The sequence below is a fragment of the Acanthaster planci genome, linkage group LG11, assembly GCF_054643075.1.
Source record: "Acanthaster planci isolate LZ-2023a linkage group LG11, COTS_SCS, whole genome shotgun sequence".
Taxonomy (NCBI): domain Eukaryota; kingdom Metazoa; phylum Echinodermata; class Asteroidea; order Valvatida; family Acanthasteridae; genus Acanthaster; species Acanthaster planci.
In genome coordinates, this window is record NC_141787.1 from 1,763,716 (window position 1) to 1,784,302 (window position 20,587).

The 20,587-nt window shown below is 42.0% G+C and overlaps 3 protein-coding genes across 4 annotated transcripts; 2 read left to right on the top strand and 1 right to left on the bottom strand.

The window, feature by feature from the left end:
• Positions 1-1,318: 1,318 nt before the first annotated feature.
• Positions 1,319-5,246, top strand: LOC147797245 (torsin-1A-interacting protein 1-like). Of its 2 annotated transcripts, none has more exons than XM_087143387.1 (2): positions 1,319-1,420; positions 1,756-5,246. In XM_087143387.1, exon 2 carries the CDS (start codon positions 1,757-1,759, stop codon positions 2,984-2,986), a length of 1,230 nt encoding a protein of 409 aa, XP_086999513.1. In that variant the 5' UTR covers positions 1,319-1,420; position 1,756; the 3' UTR covers positions 2,987-5,246. The 2 variants fall into 2 exon arrangements, with proteins under 2 accessions (XP_086999513.1, XP_086999512.1); XM_087143386.1 differs by having other exon boundaries at positions 1,322-1,394.
• Positions 5,247-5,450: 204 nt separating this feature from the next.
• On the bottom strand, positions 5,451-14,597 carry LOC110975815 (multiple epidermal growth factor-like domains protein 9). Its single transcript, XM_022228617.2, has 5 exons — positions 14,119-14,597; positions 13,166-13,370; positions 10,664-10,806; positions 9,354-9,581; positions 5,451-9,004 (listed from the first exon to the last, which is right to left on the bottom strand). Exons 1-5 carry the CDS (start codon positions 14,243-14,245, stop codon positions 8,664-8,666), a joined length of 1,044 nt encoding a protein of 347 aa, XP_022084309.1. The 5' UTR covers positions 14,246-14,597; the 3' UTR covers positions 5,451-8,663.
• A 1,167-nt stretch (positions 14,598-15,764) lies between these two features.
• Positions 15,765-20,353, top strand: LOC110975795 (15-hydroxyprostaglandin dehydrogenase [NAD(+)]-like). Its single transcript, XM_022228583.2, has 6 exons — positions 15,765-16,004; positions 17,211-17,438; positions 18,002-18,083; positions 18,335-18,411; positions 18,614-18,765; positions 18,962-20,353. Exons 1-6 carry the CDS (start codon positions 15,906-15,908, stop codon positions 19,119-19,121), a joined length of 798 nt encoding a protein of 265 aa, XP_022084275.1. The 5' UTR covers positions 15,765-15,905; the 3' UTR covers positions 19,122-20,353.
• The last annotated feature ends 234 nt before the right edge of the window (positions 20,354-20,587 follow it).

Below are 20,587 nucleotides of genomic sequence, written 5' to 3' on the forward strand. Positions count from 1 at the left end.
CTCGCTCGGTGAATCTACTGCCACTGCTGCTGCCGCTGCTCCGGTGACGGACCATTCTGGGTGCTGTGGCCAGGGCCCGTAGCTGCCTGGCGAAGACTACGGCCAAGCTGGGGAATGCCATCATGCAAAACCTGTTACCATAGTTAAAAACAAAAACTTCCAATCAGCCACTTCTCAAATATTCTGTATGGGCATGATGGGGCAAGCCCCTACCCCCAGAACTGTGGGGTCTGACGTCTGCCCCACTCCAATGAACCAAAAATGTTCTGAGCGCCACGGCTCATCGAATGAATGGCCCTGTTAAAACTGTTACAACCCAACTATAGCATCAGTCCCAACTTTAATTGGGACCCTCCCAACTACAGTTGGTCCCATCCCAATTAGAGTGCTATAGTTGGGCCAGCCCAACTATAGCACAGAGGTCCAGTATGCATGTGCCAGGATTTGTCAAGTTCACATTGTTTACAATGTCATGTCATAGACCACTGCAGATAAAGTGCCATATTTCAGATAACTTATGTTATTAAGTGTGAGATGCATACATTTGGATAAGGTTGAGAAATTTTCAAAAGGAATAGGTTGACAATAGCTGGGCCAGCCTAACTGCAACACTACAGGGCAAGTTTGGGGGCGAACTATAGTTGGTCCAGTAGTCAGATGTTTTTTACGTGCAGTTACACTCGAACGACTCCAGTCGGTCAAGTTTTTAAAATCTCATCATTATTCACATTTCACTGTTGGCTGTGATCCTGGCAGCGTACACGGTCAAATGAATGATAAATGAAATCAGCTACTGATAACCAGCGGTGTGACCAGACCCCTGGGCCTGATCCCGAATGGTAGACTGGAGTGTCCAAACCATTCATCGTTCGGGCAATGTAAGTCAATCTATATATACAACAGTTGTCGCTCGAACTTGCCCACAGCACAGTTAGGACTGTCCCAACTATAGTCGCTATAGTTGGGGCGTAACAAAGCTAATATTTAAATTTTAATAATAGGCCCTAGGCCTATTCGGAGTATTAATAAAAGTTGTTTACATTTGGATATGTCGGACATGTCCGTTATGGAGTAATTACCCCAAAAAAATCACTTTAAAAAGGGAATTTGAATAATATAAAACAAATTGCACATGTAAAACATTCAGTCAATAACATCTTACACAATTCGGTTTTCAAGTGCTTCGTTACATACCTTCACTATACGGGAGATTTACACGGTCAAATTAATTTTGTTTTGGCCTTCCAGTTCCACGATATCGACGATAGCGTGAGTGCTATACTGCAATAGCCCCCTCTGGAGTCTTAGCGCTCCTCGAGGCCTCACCCGCGCTTGGGAATTTCCCCACGGCTGGTTTTTTGCGATCGATTGCTGATTTCCGCCCATTTCGACGGGTACAGTTTAATCTTTACAAGTTTAGGTATTTTTTTAACATTGAGATTGGAATCCCGTAGCGTAACCTTGCTTACCACAAGTACATTTCTAGTTTTCACTGTGTTGCAGTTTTAGCTATAGCAAAGGAAAAAAAGAGGGGACGTTTTAACTTTTAGCCCCACTAGTGTGGCTCGCTCCTGCTCCATCCTTAAAACGGTTTATGCAATTTCTGAATTTCTGGCTGATATCACTCAGTCAATTTTTGTCAGAATTTGGGGTTAGAGTTTCGTCATTGAAAATAAAAAATAAATCATTTTTACTAAACCATTCCAGAAACACAGATTTGAAGACTAGTAGTAATGCCGTTACTTGAATTTTCAGGATGCCGAGTACAACACGTTCCCAGAGAAAGAAACTAGGCATGAAACCATCACAGATCAGTGCAGAGAGAAGCATAGCAAGTAAGCAATCCTCACCAAGACCTGAGCCGAAGTCTTCTTCGCCAGACAGGAACCCCCAGGGAAAATTAAAGGCCAATGATGGAAAGGAGCAGGCACCTCCAGTTGATAAAACAGGCCAGAAGAGTGCAGACCAGGAGGATGGCTATGATGAACTGACTGATAAGGAGCAGCACGATGCAAGTTACAACCAAGATCATGCCCATCAGATGCCTGCAGTTAAGCTCAGGCACAACACAAACTATACGTTGTGGAACCAAGAACTGCTGAAAAGTGGCAAGGATCCCAAACAGATGGGAAAAATAAAAAATCAACCGACTGGCAATCTGAAGTCCGAATCTCATTCTACTAGTGAAACCAAGTCTGTGGAAGAAAAGGCTCTGCATTCCGCTGGCTTTCTGCTCCTTGTATCTGTCTTAGTCTTAATTGCTGCAGTTCTTGTGTATCTGTACATGTACATGCCTGGTGACAAACCTGCTTCGGTTGTGCAGTTGGATTACACCCAACGCATGCAGAATTTGAAGAGCTTGTTCCCAACACAGGGTGAACATTTCTGGGACATAGTGGAGGCCACAGTCAATGGGCATCTCGCCCAAGGCTCCAATCCCGTCGTACCCATTGTCCTGCTGTTTGGCAGCCGGCCTGACGCTGCCGACAGTACCAAGTGTCTCGCTGAAAAACTCGGAACTCTTCTGTCGGAAACCCTGCTGGCGAAACGCACTGGCATGGCTCTGATCAATGGCAAAGACTATATGAATATGGACAGCGACGTTGCGAAGGAAGGCATTGACCAGCGCTTGCAGGCAGCCTTCGAGGGGGGGCAGAAGGCAGCCGTGGTGTTGAGTCTTGACGCCCTCCCACCCTGCTCCATTCTCCTCTTCCATAGTTACTGTGAGAATGAAGATGCCCGGTACAAGGACGCGGTGATGATCTTCACGGTCACCCTCAAGGAAGGACACCCGCCCAGCCGCGAGCTGATCAGGTCCAAGCCGCTAAACTTGATGGGCAAGGAAGCCTTCGAGATCTCCGATCACCTGACCCAAGTTTGGACTGATAAATGCCACATGCTACCCCAGGGGAAAGTGGAGGCTATGCTTAGCAGAGTCGCTAACAATGTTGCCATTGTCCAAAAAGAGAACGTTGTCCCGTGTTAGGTGAAAAGCAGTGTTGCAGTCAACTTCTTCCAAATTTGAGAAGGACAAGGCAGTTTTTAGCCTTCATACACATATAATGAGTTCTCTATCTCCTGATCATCACTTAGAATTCAAGCACTTGGGCAAAACAATATGCAGAATTTGCCAAAGCATATTTGTTTTTGTTACACTTGTGGGAAAACATAGCTTTGTGGCTAAAATGTTGTTTCTCTGAAACCATCATATGTTTCAAGGAACTCAGAAAATCAGGAGGAACCGTTGACTGCAGTGCAGGTGAGAAGCGACATTCCGATGGGTCAGCCCTCAAGGCTTTGCAAGTTCCTTTGAGCCTTATCCTCAGCGTGTATGGCTGTATTTTTGTCTAGCAATTGTGAATCTCTGGACATGGTGAATTAAAAGTGTTGTAGAGTTTTTAACGTGCGGTATTTTATTCTGCCAGAATGGACATTCCACTATAATATTTTTCAGCCTTCACAGTAGATGGGGTTCTAAAGAGCACTTTAAATAATTCCTTGTAATTGCATGTGCCTCTCCCCTCCCCGAAAATTACTGTCGCTACCATTCAATAACCTCAATTTTTCAATCTGTTCAAACTCCTCAAATTTTGCCAATCCTGGAATTTCAACATACTCAACTTCTTGGTTTTGGTTGTGTTTGTCGAACTCCGCACCGAGCTTGATACATCCGTTGTTTGTTGGACTGCAAAGACAGGGTCGACATACGCCAGTATTTTCTTGCAGACAGAACGAATTCAACAACTCATTTTTTTCCTTTGGCAGTCTGTCTTGCTTTATTTTGTAAACTTCAATTCACAGCATTGTATATGAAGCTATAAAGAAACTTGTTACTCATACAAAAAATACAAACACTGCTTTTGGATCCCATTATCTAATGGACAAGAAACTTGTGAAACCAAATACAGTTCTGTTTTTATTTCTAGTGAATACCAGCCGTAGAGTTGTGTTTTATGCATATCTTTTTCAACATAACGTTTGTATGTATTACAGTGTGGAATTACATTTTGTGGACTTGTGAAATAGTACGTTGTGCCATTTCTAATCACAAGCAAAATATACAATCAAACTAACAAACTCTGAGAAAACTCAAGGTGTGCAGTTGTTCTTGAAAATTACTTTCAGCTGTTTTTGGTTTTACCGTTTTTTAATCTCTGCTTTTCCTATGAAGGAAGCAGTGTCAGGCCAAGGAATTGCTATAGTTGTGACTGGTAAATTTGGAACCGAGTTATTTTTTCTATTTTACTGTTTTGTAGACATAGTTGCTGTTCATTTTAGCATGTTACATGTAGTTTTCATTTTTTTAAAATACAAATTGATAATGTTTCCATAAACTTCAGAAATTTGGTATTTTAGCGCTAGACTGAGTAGTCTAAAAGATGTGCACATGTAGTTTCAATCAAGACTTGAAGACAAGTGTAGCGTCACATTTGGTGAACCTGAATGATAGGTTTATTTAGTAATAGATTGTCTACGTAAACGAAGGGGTAGGAAAAGGTGGTACTCTGTGTTAAAAAAAGGCTTCCCTAAAATCAAACGCACGAGATGACTTTTCTACTGTAATCATTCAGAGCATTTGAATGCTGTGATTTTGAGGGTCATCTCCCAAAAAATTGGATAAAAAAAGTATAATTTCACAAAGAAATGTAGATCACTCAGTTCATGTTCTGGGAGAACTAACAATATCTGTGATTAATTTAATTTCAAGTAGGTTTTTTTCCGAGGTGTATAATTACAGTGACAGGCAGCTGAAAATGTTGGAGTTGTACATTTGCTATAATTACGCATGAAATGCACTGTTGGAATAGTATTCAGTTAATTTAAAAATTACATACAATTATAAAATGTTCAGCAAGTAGTATGTACATAATGCACGCTAATAATTTTCCCCCAGATTTGCAAAACTTCAAGGACCCATAAGCAAGTAGCTGTAGAGTAAACCTTGCCCTAACTTCCAGAGAACCTGCATGTGCAGTATAAACCCTGAGGGACCTTTTGTTTTGAAACCTCACAGCTTCCGAGAAGTCAGTAAAGCAACAATGGATATCATTGGCAAGCTCATTCAAAAATGTTTTCCTCTGACATCGGTTGAAGGTTTAGTGTAATTGAGCGTAAGGTGTTCCATTATTCGATGGTACACAGTAGATGACAAAATATTTTGTTCAACTACATACACCGCAGTGCTTGCACTGTCTGTGAGAAAGCAAGACATGGCTGAACAATTAAACTCTAAGCTTGGTAAGGAACGGTTGAAACATGTACATGTATTTGTTAATACAGTTGCTTGTCCAAGTAATATGACAAATCTGTTTTGGGCTCCCGCAGGTTATTGTATTTTGTTCAAAAATTTGAGACTCAAATTTACTCGAGCTCGGTACTTGACTTAACTACACAAAGTGACTCCATTTGACTTGAGTTCTTGACTTAATGACTCGACTCAAGTCACCAAATTTAGTGAATCGTTACAACACTGATTTATTGCAGATGGTGGATGATGTCCGAACAGTTCATGACAAAACTGTTCTGCGATGGTTCGTCATTGCTTGCAGTTTTACACTGTTAACAGAATCGCCTGGATTTGAATGTCTTGTGATTTCTCCTGTGTATATTACCACATCAGCCCTTTTGTTGCTTTACAACCAACAAGCCACAAATCTTGTTATTGCTATGCAGAAAAACTTCTCTTTTTAAATCTCACAAAGAATGTTTAAAACATATTCAGAGCTTTGGTCTCAGGAACAGGTACATGTATGCATTCAAAGTGCCAGAGAAAGATCATAATACCATATATGTATACATGTAGATATTGCAAAAAAAATGGTGAAATGTACAAGGAAAACAGCCAGGGTTGTTAGGACCTGAATATTACATCAAGATTTGTTTTTTACCCGGTAAAAACATTTTGTGCTTCCATATTTACATTTTACAATATCTTTTTCTAAAATATCCCTTCATTTCAACAACACTTGATTACGTGACCATTTCTCCACAGGACAAGAGAATGCGATTGCACAAATTAAAACTAAAAAGTACACGCTGACAGTAGACATTAATGTTAGTGTGTGTGGCACATTAAGTTTACAAGTCACACAATTTCAATATCTTTGAACGAGTGGTATTTAAAATCTCCAAACAACCCCTTAGAATCGGTGGGTTCTACCAAGCACAAAAAGGGACATAAATAATTTTAGTTTGAATTTACATAAAATTTCTTCAAAAAGTTTGTCCAATCTATTAAGCATGTCTCCATATTGCCGGTGATTGTTGAAAAAATACACAGAGGTCACATTTTTACTGTACAACTCTTACTTCAAATGTACAGTGTCCTTTCTTTGAAACTTGGGTTCGGTGAATAATTAATGATGTATTTAGAAAAATGGAAATATTTCCCTGTGAGGCATTCTAGGAAATGTGGCTCAGCTGAGTACCAGTCAGAAGTCAACTACATAGAAGTTCTGGCTGGTAACCTGATTCTGTTGAGTGAAAACAGCAGCTCCAAGAATCACCCCCAATGACCAATAAAGGGGTGGAGCTTGGAATATGCTGGCAGGTGGGAAGGAGGGGAAGGCACGTCACAGAGATATTTTTGCCTGTGTTGGTAATACAGTTTTTCAAAGAGCAAACTTGCTGGACAGTGAAAGAAAATGTAAACTTTCTAAACTTAAAATTTAAATTTATACCTCAGCTCTAGCTGATTCTTGCTGCCGATTGGCTAAAGTGCAGTCACCTTGGGTTCACAAGACAGTACAATACAAAACTTACGTTATGCCATGACCCGTTGGCCATGAAAATTACAAATGGTCATTATCATTCAGTTTGGGAGCCTCAAAAGGACAGCTCTTAGAATCCCTTGCATATTAATAGACACTGGCCACACAGTTGCGAAGTTTCCCCGAGTTACATTATATATTGACTCAATACTTACAATTAGTGACCTGCCAGTCAATATACACGGTATATATTGCCCAGCCACATACCATACCTGTACATGTACTTGTGTCAATATTACCAGCTGCATACACACATACAGTGTTCACCAACTATCTTTGATTGGTCCCCATGCAATTTTTTTTGTTCCCACATTTCTGAGAATTCAACTATCCAGTGTCTTTTCTTCACCGGCAGGTGGCAAATTCAAGACAACCAGCAATTACTACACATAAAGACAAACTGGCATAAAAATATACACACCTTGTACAAACACAATGATCACATCACATTAGAAAATATTAGTATGGAAGTGCATTTTTTTATCCAGACACAACTGGAAAATATAAATTTCCGTGCAAAGGCAAGCAATAGTTCAACAGGCAAAAAAATTACCACATTCTTACATGTGCAGTTTTCTTTGCATTAAAATATTCAGATTTGGTGAGATCATGCGCGGAAAATTGCATGGATTTGCATATTAGCTACTCATTTGCATAAACATTTGGAATCCACCCAGACTTCCTACGTGCATCTTCCTAACAAGCGCTGGCACGGAATGAAAACTTGGACAGAATGTTTGTTGATATTGATGGCAGTTTTATACAATAGTGCAATAATACTCCTTTGAAAACTCTATTGCTACAATACAAAAAAAAAATTTTAAATGAGTACAAAGGTCCGGCCTCGATTGGAGACTTCTTTGTCAAAAAAACATATTTTGACAAAAAGTGGGTTGGCACAGTGGTGCTCCTTCCAGAGGTATCTTCCACTGTGTAAGGTAAGTTCAAATTCTGCCATGGCCAACATTTTGATAGGCTTTTGAGCTACCTCTTTCTATAATGTTTGCTAAAAGGCTCAACTCAAGGTTTGTTAACCTTATTCAACATGGGTGTTTTGTTTTCTCACCACAATTTTCTTCTAGCGTAGCCTGGAAAGAGCCAAAGGATTTTCATCACATTGTTACACAAGTTTTTCCTTCAACTGCTGAGCCTTCAGAAGTTTTTAAGTAAATTCTTGCAGTCATGTTAACATCTGTTTTGTGAAAATCGGACATGCCGTTTTTGTACAGATGCAGTGCCCGTTTTCCTGCGGCAGGTCAACTGAGCTAAAAATGTATACTTTTCTACTGATGTGCTCAAAGCATGCCGGCTGGCATGTATGGGACACTGAACTTCAAGTGACCGCAATAACAAAACCCTAAGATGGACTGAGTTGGAACTTCACAGATGCACCGATAATAGATATCTCTACATGCGTGTCAAGTTCTTAAAAACTCGAATATTGGACAGCCAAATTCTTGTGGGTAAAATCCATCTCCCCCTGGCTGTGAGATGGTACAAAATAACCCCCTCTTTAAGGGTTAAAAGCCGCAGCTACTCTGGCACTCCTGAGGCATTCTTGGCTTATCAGAATGGAGTAAAATTTAAACTTAAATATCTTAATTACTAGCTCTGTGTGTGGTAGCGAGTCCTCCCATGCATGTGGAAGACTCAAAGAAGCAATGAGAGGAGTCGGGAGGTAATCTGAGGACGGTTCCATCAGGTAGGAATTGTCTGGACACAAGATACCCAAGTCCCAGGGGGCCTGCTCCAGGGTTGCTGGTTCAGCGTGTGGTAACCAGCCCCAGAAGACATTGTCTGAGGACTCCATACGGTAGTCTGAGGCAATTTCCATTTGGTAGGAATCATCTAGGTACATGACATCCAAGTCCTCAAAGGCCATATCCTGGGTTACTAACGCAGTGTGTGGTAGCCAGCCCTCCCATTGCGGATAATGTTGTCTGAGGACTCAGCAAGGTGTTCCGAGGATGGTGCCATCAGGTAGGAGTCGTCCAGGTACATGACCTCCATGTCATCGAAAGCCAGTTCTTGGGTGGCATTGCACTCATCCTCGTCATCTCGTCGGAGTTCGATGGTCCAGAGGGGCAGCGGCGTTCGCTGGGTGTGCCTGCGGCAGCGTCGGCGACAGTAGACGGTGAGAAGGACGGCAAGGATGAGTACAATGAGGCCAGCAACGGCACCACTGGCAATGATGTAGGCTCGGTACTGGAAATGACCTGAATCTGAGCTGCCTCCTGAGACACAAAAAAAATGGCCGGCACCTTGAGAAATGAGCCTGTATGTGAAAGGTTAACTTTGATATACGCCATGCTACATTTACCCAGTCAGTAACTCGTCAGAAATGCCATGTGTTGCTTGTCCTGGACAAGACAACTTTGATGTCCTAAAACCAGTTTCACATTCCAACCGATATGTTATATCAGGGCAACTGTGAGAGGCAGCACAGCTCCCTGAGCAGTTCACACTCACAGATGATAGACCATTTCACCAATGCATGCCCTCAATTCTACACAGAGCATACATGTAGATAGTATGTGACAGGAAGCAGGATGTAGCCGAGTATTTCTGGGGATTGACACTCACCTTTGGTTGGGCAGGACTCGCCCTCGCATTTCGGACATTTCCCGGTCATGAGGTCGCAGTGTCGTAGCTCACCGGAGGAGCCCTGTGATTGGCTGCACTGACACGGCGTGCAGATCCCGTCTGACAGCAAGTATTCATCGGGTCCGCACACCGTCTTTGTGCACTCATGGACCCAAGTCTTGTTGAGAAGGCAGTTGTGGCACATGGAAGAATGCGGGGATTCTCTGACTGTACAAAGGACAGGAGAGCCAAATCTGAAACACCTGAAACCGGGAACTGGTAGTGTTCTATGGTCAAGTTCGGGCGGTCCGTTCTTCACATGGGTTTCGTGTTCTCACGCTCGAACGGCGGGAACACAACCCAAGAACACTGTTCTCGTAACAGGATCACACACCACCTCTTTCTCAGGATTTTACACGAACACACGGAAAAACTTGTGAGATTTGATTTTTGAACAGCCGCAAAAAGTACCGATATGGCTTTACAAAGCCGAAGACAATGGAAAGTTTTGCAGAATTAACATTAATTATTTTCCATGACAGAAAGGAATTTTTTAAAATGGAAAAGAAGTTATCCCAGTTATCCAACATTAACTCTTGAAGAATGCACAAGGACGCTGCCATGTTGCATGTTGCTTGCCACAAATAACTACTAGCGCTAATAACCGGTTGTACATTCCCGGCGTTCGAGCGACCGACCCACGAACAACAAATCAAGCTGTTCGTGAACAAACGAGAACAAGCCGCCTGAACTCAGCCTTTGAGTCCAGCAGGACTAAATGCACGTCCTGTGTGAATGGCATAGCAGGGCATGAGCTGAGATGGACGTGCTAAATGTTTGTGACTTTTCCTTTGACTAAAGGATTCTGGAACGCCCTCTTTTTTTTCTCAATTGTCCATGACTTTTCTGTGACCCTTGAGAACAATATTTTCCCGGGGTTCTCCATGACAGTGGTAACCCTGTAGATAAAGTGTATTTCTTGGTATGTTTTTCAGCAGCCTTTCGGTGGTACCATTCAGTTACTTCCCACTTGAGAATTACTCAGTTCCAAGAAGACAGAAATGGAAGCCAGAAAACTGGATCATTATCTAGTTCCTTGATGTTCATGCCTTCCATTTCAAGGAATTTTTTATCAAAATCACGGCTTCATTCGGCTTCAGGCTTATGTTCCACAAGTTCAGTGCTCACACTGGGAAAAATGATTTGGAGTTCCAGACCCATAAATGAAACGGGGGTTTGGAGAAGGGTCGAGGCAGGATTGCAAGTGGAGGGAAAACTGCAGCAAGGTCAAAGATCACATAGGCCCTCACCTCTGGATATGTAAAGGCAACTGATGGCAATTTCTTCACAGGTGCATCGCTGGCATCCACTGGCTGAGAGGTCGTAATACCCACTCAGGCACCGGTTGCACTGTCTCCCACCAACTCCTGGCTTGCATGAGCAGGCACCAAATCTACCAAAAAAATAAGAAAACAAAATTTAGAAAGGACACAAAATCCTCAGTTTTTTTTTTCAATCCTAGCAGTATATTTCTTCATGTCCCAAAAGACAAATTCTGCTGAGAACATTTCAGGCCCTCCCCAACTTGTACAAATGATAAGAAAGCCACGTTTTTTACATTTAGTGCATAACCCCCAAAATTAGGTTCGTAACCAATTTTGGTATAGCATTGGAATATTCCTGAATCCTCAAAAATCCTCTGTTGTATAGGAAACCAATGGCCCATGTAAAGTAATAGTGGCTAGTCTTGTCTTCCACAATCCAGCAAAATCCTCCAAAACCTTATTTTGAAAAGGAGTTTTGAAGAGTTCAACTTCTTCCGGACTGGTGAAAAATGGCAGTCTATAAATACATGTAACACAGGTGTGCCCGTACTACTTGATCAAGTGGTTAGCTACCTAAGTGTTTTATATTACAAATTTTAAAACGGGATTAAAATTTAAAGTGGATCAGCGAAATATAGAGTGAACCTTCAAGGGATCCAGCAAGGAACAGGGTTTCAAAGTACAACATGCTAATAAGTATTTTGCTGATTTGCTGAATTCTGCTAATTTGAACCAGAGTTTTGTCAAGTTCCACTTTATGAATTTGAACGCATGGGTATCTAGATAAATTGCACATTTTGCCATGGGCTGGATATGTCTCAGATGCCACATACACCTTGGTCATAAGTTTGACGTGCATTCACATTCTGTCGGGCAGGTCGTCAAAATACTTTGCTGGGTGTTGACGGGTGACAGATAACTCGAGCCTACCAGAATCCCTCGGTAACCAATGACTGTGCCAAAGGGGGCACCGATTACCTACCAAATGAAATTAGACATCCAGGGTAGCCCTGATGCGTTGGATGGGATTACAGTTGAAGAAAAAAAAGTCTCCATAATTTTCCCATCCCTTGGGACTCTGGACTCAAACTTCCAAGTTGCAAGCACAACATAAGGTTTGTTTTTATCTATATGGGACACATTTCCTGTAGGTGATCATTTCCCGTGGGCATCTATGAAACCCCACATGCGTAAATTTCCTGACATCTTGTTCCAGGGACTAGGCTGCGTTACTAGGACTTAACACTACATACATGTACGTGTATGTTTCTGTTTTTCCTTTGTGTATCTTTTGTTTTTTTCCATTTATTATTGATTATTTTTCAGTAATCTTCTCATCATTTCCCAACAGCAACAGAGGGTTTGCATGGCTGCCATCTTGCAGGCCAGTGCTTTTGTTCCACAGGAATGCACAAAGGAGGTTTCTCTGTGGAACAAAAGAACTGCCCTGCATTACGGCTACCACACAAAGCCTCTATTGAAGAGACAGCATGCTGAAAGGCAATCCTTCCTCTTCGGTGTCAGACAGGAAGGATTTGGGCTAATCTAATTTCGGAAGAAACCTGATTTTCTTTTTCTCTCTTTCACACTTCAATAACAAACTGCTTTGGCTTCTCACTTGGAGATGGGTAGATAAATGTGTTTTTGTTAGCAAACAAACTTTCCACAGAGTTTGCTCTGGAGAGTTTTCCCCCGACATTTCCAACTGTGTAATCATGTCATAAGTCCACATTAACTACTTTCAAACCCTCTGAAAAAGTTTTCGCCTCACACCATGCCTTTATCAACCTCTTGACACACACTGCTCTTGACAGATAAAACACTTGCAACTCTGCCTGAGTCTTTCTCCAGCTAAAGTGTTACCCAAACACTTTCCTGATAATCTACAAGACCCTCCCCCACCGGTCATTTTAGGTGCAACCATTTAAATATTGCCTCTAAAATTAACAGATTTGAGTAAAATTCTTCTGAATTGCATGCAATGCTTTGGAGACAAGCAACAGGAGGGATGGGTCTCGGAGCGGAAATGGGGGAAATGCCCAACATCCTGAGGGAAGTGACTATAACGGGGGAGCGCCGGTGTATGCTCAATAGGGTAACTCGATCCGTAGGCACTGCATGAGCACTGCAATCCTCCCATCAACATTCCACTTGCCCCTCCTCCCATTCCTAGTCATGACTGAGGTCTGATCTGATATCGGGTCCAAAGTCTGGCATGAAGACGAAGAAGTCTTCAAGATCAGCACTGTGTGTTGACAAAATCTAGCTTTTATTTTAGGGATGTTAAAAATGGGCCTACTTTATAATGAATTCTGCTGGACATAGGCCACAAGAAATGTGCAAGGTGGTGCAATTTAAAATAGACAGGCCCAACAACAGAAGAAAACTTGGGATCATTAAAAATGCATTTGGGACTGATGTCACAGTTGGACGTAAAGATGTGGTTCTATGGTGTCTTATAAAGTCGGCGATTATTTTGTTGGCTACCTGTCACAGCTGCTACTCAAGGACCCTCCCTCGTCGCATTGGCAAGGAACACACTCCGCACTTTTGTTGCTATGGTGATAGTAACCATTCTGGCAATCCGTACAGTTTGGGCCTTCATAGCCATTTCTGCAAAGGCAGTCTGCTGTTGTGTCGTTGCACGTCACATTAAGGGTGCCTACTGGATTGCATATACCATGATTACAGTCTGTAGAGAAAAGAGAAAGGCAGGAACACTGTATTCTACTATCAACTGTGGGCTAAGAAATTTCAAAGGAAAGAGTTCCATTTATATACATTGTATGGACACCACCAATTTTTCCCTACCGTACCTATTAGCCACCTAGAAGCAAGAAGATGATCTTAAACTTAAAGTCATGTTTAGCAGGAAAATATTGATGTATTCCTGTAGAAAACTTTTAAAATTTTTCTGAACAGTCTCATAGTGTTTGTGCGCAGTGCATAGGGTGTGATGTCCTTATATATGGAACTCTTCCCCATACATTATTTGCATAAACCCAAAACACAGGAAAAATTTTTAGTATTTCTAATTATTCAAACATTGCAATATTTTCCCTGCTAAATTTGACGTTTATTTTAGGACATGTTTTTAAATGTTATCGATTGTTGATGTTGATGGCTGATTTTAATACCATCGGCATTGTGCAGCAGATACATGTGAAATATAACGTCCTTATGAAACTCTTTCCAAAAAAAATTAAAAATACAAAAATCTGCAGAAGCCTACTATTTCCTCTTTCCTCTGTCTACATTTCACCTGGCTTAACTGACGTCTGAATGTCACAATAATTACCCGCACAAGAACTACGTCAGCCATTTTGTTTTGTGAACATTCGAAAGTCTACTGCTGGTACTAGGCCTAGTACATGTAGTACTACTACTAGCGCCCCCCCCCCCCCCCGAGACATTTTCCAGATAAATGAAAGCCTACATACCTGATGCATTTCCCGGCGTGTTATTTACTCCATCACCAGGAAAGGACGCACCCACACATGTCCGTGAAAGGCAGACCACAAACAAAGTACCAGCAAATGTGATTCGTGAGTTCATGCTAACAAGCATGTCCGAGGCACTAAGAGCGATGACCGTACGGACGCGTCGTCCACTTGCCGTCTCACACGGCCGAGTACGGTGTAGCCGCCCGCTGAACCAAATTCACCTGATCGTGTCGTGGGGGCACGTTAAATTGACTTGACTTGCTGCCTCACTTTAAGACGACCACCACAACATTCCGTGTGTTTCCAATGAACACTTGCTCAAATATTAACAGAGATACAAACATCTGCTCTCTAACTGTTCCACCGCATCCCACAAGTTTAAATGGAATATTTTTACATTATAAAAAGCATTCAATGCGCATAGGATAGAGTCATCACCTTCATGACTTTCCGCTTGCGCTAATGCCAATGTGCTGACGTCACGTCCCCTTCCGGACTGCTTGAAACGTTTGTACATTATTAGTCAGAAAATCGGTAGTGAATCACCAAATGAAAGAATTTTTCAAACTTAACTTGAGACGAATGCAAAACTGCTTGAGAAACACTTTATTTCTATTTTCTTCTCTTTTTTTTTCCTTTTTTTTTTTGATGAATCGGTTGTTCTTCCTAATTAAGTTGTTTGTCACAATGCTAACGGCTGTTTCATTACCACCACTGAGTGGAACACTGCTACGTGCATTTCCAAATACAGGAATTCATATATGTCACGAAATAGTTAACATTAACCTGATTGTTGGGTTACGTTGGTAGTACATGTACATGGTTTGAAGTTGGACAGTTAAAAATACATCGACACTTGGGACAACTGGGTCCCAGCCCCTTCAATTTCAGTAAAACCTACAAATAAAACTGTGCTGATGTGATAAAACTCATCAGCAGCCTCATTGGAAATGGTCATTTTACCAGAATAAAATTATTATAAAAAATATCCTGGATTTGCACTTATGGTAATACGCTCCTAGCCGGGAACGGGCATTTTCATGTAAACCCTCTGGTGCTATATTTAGATTTAATTCACCCGAAAGAACCCTAATTTTGTTTCCTGTGTTGTTAAAGGTAAGTATCATGGACATTACCCAGCAAAATGATACTGTCAATGTGAAGGTTTCTTCAGGAAATGGGACGGTGCTGGGTTACGTAAGATTAGAGGACAGCGCTGGTGAAACCAGTGAAATTTCTGGACATCTCTTATGCGTATGATTCGCAGAGAGTCGATTAACATCCTTTTGACATATAAGAGTGCTTTTCTGTCTCATACTGCTGCAGCTTTTCAGGGACACAAAAGCAGCTGGTTGACAACATTTTTGTTTTGCTATCGCGCAGGTTCGGATACAAAGTTCAGCATGTCTAAGCGCTGGTGCGATCATAGAGTTAAGATGATGAGGCGGGTGGCAGGTCAGATCCCAGATTTTTGGTTCTGTTGATAAGCATGAAAGAACTTAGAGACTTTGCTCCGTCACCATTGGTGCAAACACAACTTAATTGTATTAAACGGCTGCTTCTTTGTTACGCTTTGATTGCAAAACTAACAGTGAAGGTTCAGGGTGCAGAAGTGATTAGGCGATATCAGGTAAAATTATCTTTTGAGTTCACACCGATCACCTCTGCACTGAATGATTTTCTACAACATATAGCCTGTGCAGCCTCCATCTTGGGTGAAGAAGTAGCCCGCCCATTTTTCTCCTTGTCTGAGACCTTGAGACAGTTTTTAACCCGCCGTCGCCATGGCAATCAACATAAAAGATAAAGTGGCGCTGCTCACTGGCAGCGAGGGACTCCTTGGCCCAGCCTTCGGCACACTCTTACTGGAGAAAGGAGCAAAGGTTTGTACCAGAAAAACTATAAAACTTTCGAAGCGTTCGAGTTATAATTGTCCGATTTAGGCTGATGTCATCTTACGGACTTTGTCAATGTGAAGCTTTTACGATCTCTTCAAGAAGCCATTAATTTCACCGATAAATCCAACATCAGTTTTTGATGAAAGGCGTTGAATTTTTAAATATACAAACCTCAAAATGCACCTTTGTGTCTCAGATAACCCCATTTTCAATTTTGTTTCACAACTCCAAAGGATTTTGACAGCCTTTTTGGTTTTTATGCAAATGAATTTCCATATTAATTTTCATAATCAAAACTGTCATGTCATCCTAGGAGGAAGACCTAAATGTTATATTGTTTTGTAAACACACACAAAACGCATTTTAAAGATTTAGCTGGCCTGAATTGTCTCTTCTTTGGTGATTCAATGTTGTGTAACTACGTAAGCAAGCAAGTAACTCATTCTCAGAAATGTTTTCATGCTTAAATTTTAGGTTTCTGTTTCTGAATTCAAAACTGAACAGAAAAACCTCTGGACTGTATCATGCCTTCCCAGATAACATCATAGCAACAGCGCCCTCGGTTATTCTGTTTAGATCCATTACAGATACATTTTCACGCTTTTCACTGGACATGCAAATCTACTACTCCACCGCGCCCAAGAAATATGAGAAGTTAGTTGTTCCCCGTCCCCAAACACCATCCCATAAAAAAATGTTTTGGACATAAAGAAGACTAAGTCATACTGCGTGAAAAAGAATCGAAGTGCTATTTTTAGATGAAACTAAATAGTTCTCGAAAATTGTTACAGTTTAGGGGCGGGGCTTGGATTGTTTTGCGTGAGATTTGTTCGCTTGTTGCTTCGAATTCAGGAAAAGGCTATCGGTGTCCATACATTTGGGTGCGACATGTGAAACCGAATTCGAATCGAAATGCTGATTCAGTATATTTTCCTTGTAAGTTTTCCAAACAGGTCTCACAAGAATGCCGGTCCACACTGAATAACAAACTGAGCAACTGTATGTTCCAAATTGATCTAGGGGCTTCTTATATTCCATAATGTGTATTTAAAAAGTATTTGGGATGACCAAATGATATGCAAAAGAGTCTTGGATTTTTCTATTTAACAGTGCAGCTTTGGCTGTAAATCATTAACATTCCTTAACTACTAACATACAAGCTCAGATTTAGGCTATTTGTTTGGTGTTTAGGGTGTGGTTTTCCTTGGGTCTGAGAAGGCGAACGATATCAACAAGGAGCTGGTAGAGAAGTTCGGCGGAGAGCGGGTGATGCTTTACACCTGCGACATCACGGATCAGGCCAGCATGAAAGCGGGCTTCGAGGAGGCAAAGGCCCGCTTTGAGCGAGTGGACGTGGTCTGCAACTGTGGTTCGTCCTGGGACGAGATCAAGTGGGAGAATACGGTACAAGTCTCACTGGTAAGTGCCTGCCATGGTGCATGGTGGTACATATGGGGGGGGTGGTGGTGATTTGAGGGTGATGAATAATGGTGATTGTGGTGATAAATGGTAGAGCAGTAATCGAGTCTTTTTGAGTCTCGAATGATGTTTGTGATAATAATTACAGACAACTGTTATTAGTATTATTTATTTCTGGTAATGACACCAAGGATTCCTCAATTTAGCGCCCCATAGGCCCTGTAGCTCGCAAGCCTTAATTGAAGAAACCTGTAGAGTGGAGACAATGAGAAGCAGTTACAGTTTTTGGAGGTGGAAGGAAAACCCCACAGGAATGGTATTGGTAAAACTGACGGAATCAGGTAGGGACTGAAAACCCAATCCACGTGTTGACCGAGCCGGGAATCGAACCCGGACCGCAGAGGTGGAAGGCGAAGAAAGAACCATTAGCTTCACCAACCTGACTCCCCTATCTTAACACTCACTTGAAAACTTTACGCGAATTTAAATGCGTTACCCTGGATCATCTTTTCCGAGTCTCACAGCTTACAACCTGCATTACGTTCTGTTTCTGTATGTTTCAGCATGGCGTGATCCACGGTACCCGACTGGCGCTTGAGTATCTTGAACCCAATGGACTTCTCGTCAATGTTACGTCAGTAGCAGGTAAGAAATTTTCACCAGTTCCTGGGACTAGTTATAACACGGTTAAATTTGGCAACAAAGGTGAAACAATTTATTTTATAATTTTCCATAAGTTGACAGTTTAAAACTCCAGCTGGAAAATTGAGATATTGACACTCCAGCCCCCGTCTTATCCTGAAATGATTTGATCGGAAACAGTCTACATCTCAGCCAGTTGACTCTATCGGGTCGTTGAGGTAGCACAAACTTTTTATCCATTCTCTCTTCAACAGCGATGACATTGGCTCCTTACTTACCCATCATTAGCGCCTGCAAAGCTGCCGTCCTTGCCTACACCAAGACCGTGGCGGTAAGTGCCAAGCCACGATTTCCAGAACACAGGCAAACTTACGAACTGTCGAACATTCCACAGCCTCCCCGGCCCTCTTCTGAACACTTTAGTATTGAACGACTGTCAGGATATAAATATCTAAACATAGGAAAGTGGTGGGGGGACCAGAATCCTTTTGTTCAACCTGGCATTTTTTATGTTGCCATGATTGCTTTTCCAGAAATATGACCCCGTTGCTAAGGCGCAGAAGATTCGTGTGAACGTCTTTCTCCCGTGCCCTATGGAGGGGGACGAGATGTCGAGCGCCGTTCTAGCCGAGGAGAAGGTCCAACAACACGCCACAATCACTTTAACTAAGCTTAAGACAAAACCGTAAGTATTCCCTTCCACATCCCCTGGGATACTTGCCTGGCCTCAATCTTCCACATCCCCTGGGATACTTGCCTGGCCCCAAAGGAGTACGTCTTAGTACGAGTTTCAAGTTGAGACCCACGCCAGCCAAGTGAAAAAAAGTTTAGCAGAAATAACAATTTAGGCGCATAATTATTAGATTCTTGTCTTACTGCAGACCCAACATTGTTGCTAGTGCACTGATGATGCTCATCGATCAAGATCGCCACGACGAGACACTGTACGTTCACGGAGAGCTGGGCCCCATCTTCGCGGCCGACGACACAGACGAGTTCAGGCGGAAGTACCGCGCATCCACCGTGGTGAAAAACCTCTAAGATGGCCGGTTCCGCTAAGCTGCAAGATGCCGACTAAGATTTCATACACACAAGCACCAATCGATGTTGGTCCAATTTCAGTCAGAACCCTTAGGTTTGGCTCCGCCACCCCCAATAAGAGCACCGCAAGGTTGCGTCAATCTTTTACACTGATCTAGAAATGGATTTTTAACCGGGTGAAAAGGGATGGGTGGGGAATTCCATCGCCATCTGCTCAAGGGAAAAGGACAATGCATGGTTCGAGAAAACCCTTGGGGGAGATAGGGTGCGCGCTTGAGATAGGGGATTTTAGGAGCTGAAAGGCACAGGCCTTCTAGAAAAAGACGATTAAAATTTCAATGACAATCCAAATGCAATCATCATACCCGCTTAGTATACAGCAAAGAGGGTCCAAAATGTCCAAATATTGTATGGCCTGCAAGGCTAGGCGAAACACCGCGTCAATTCGGGGAATAGATCTAGCCACCTGATGGGATGGCCGCTTCCGTATAATACACGCACTGTATACAGGGGCTCGTGGCCAAATAATCCGGGCAGCATGCATGGGTGACGTGAACGCATAATGTCAGCTAAAGACAGTGGACGGGTTTTCGAGGGTTCAATCCACAGATTTGCAACCAGCATCACAAACATTCTGATGTTCATCGTTCTTTCTTTTAGTGAGAGTGATACAAGGGACTCGTTCCAAACCTCATAGTTTGCCCAAATCAGCATTAAGAGGCTTCCCTTCATTTTAATATTCACATCTTGATGAAAATGGTGTGTTTTCTCCAAATTTAACTCGTTTCTATTCTTATTTTGACTGAAATCTCTTTGCAGACAATTAACTTGTAGTCAATGGTACAATGTACGCACGGTACTGTATGGTGATGTATGACTTCACGGAGTACGATTATTGTAAGTGTGGTAAACACTACTTTCATTTTTAAAGTTCGTCGGTGTTGTTTCTGAAAGTGTGCTTCCTTTTTTGAGTTTCTTGACGGGAATAACTTGCGCTTGGAAGCACAGATAGTTTTTATAGTGATTACGTCTTCTCATTGGTTAGTTTAGATCTGTCAGTTCGCGGAATGAGAGATAGCTCTGTGTAGAATGTCATCATGAAATGATATATTCGGGACAATCTTCACAATGAAGACGTCAATGTAAGATGCTGATATTATTTAAAATGACTTGTATTTTTTCAGTGAGATTAAACTGCATTGTGAAGAAAATCGCAGTGCTGTATTAACCAACTGACGCTTAAATACTTAATTACATGGTGCAATATCGTCTTGTCAATATTTGACCCCGATAAATTGAATAGCACACGACACATACGCAAAAACCAATGTTAAATTTGGATATAAATCAAACGTCGATCTTCTGTTTTGGCACTGAGGAATTCAACTAACTGTCAAAAGCCATATTAAAAATCACGGAGAGAAACGTTACGTAACATCCATATGAAAAGGGAGAGATGTGCTTAA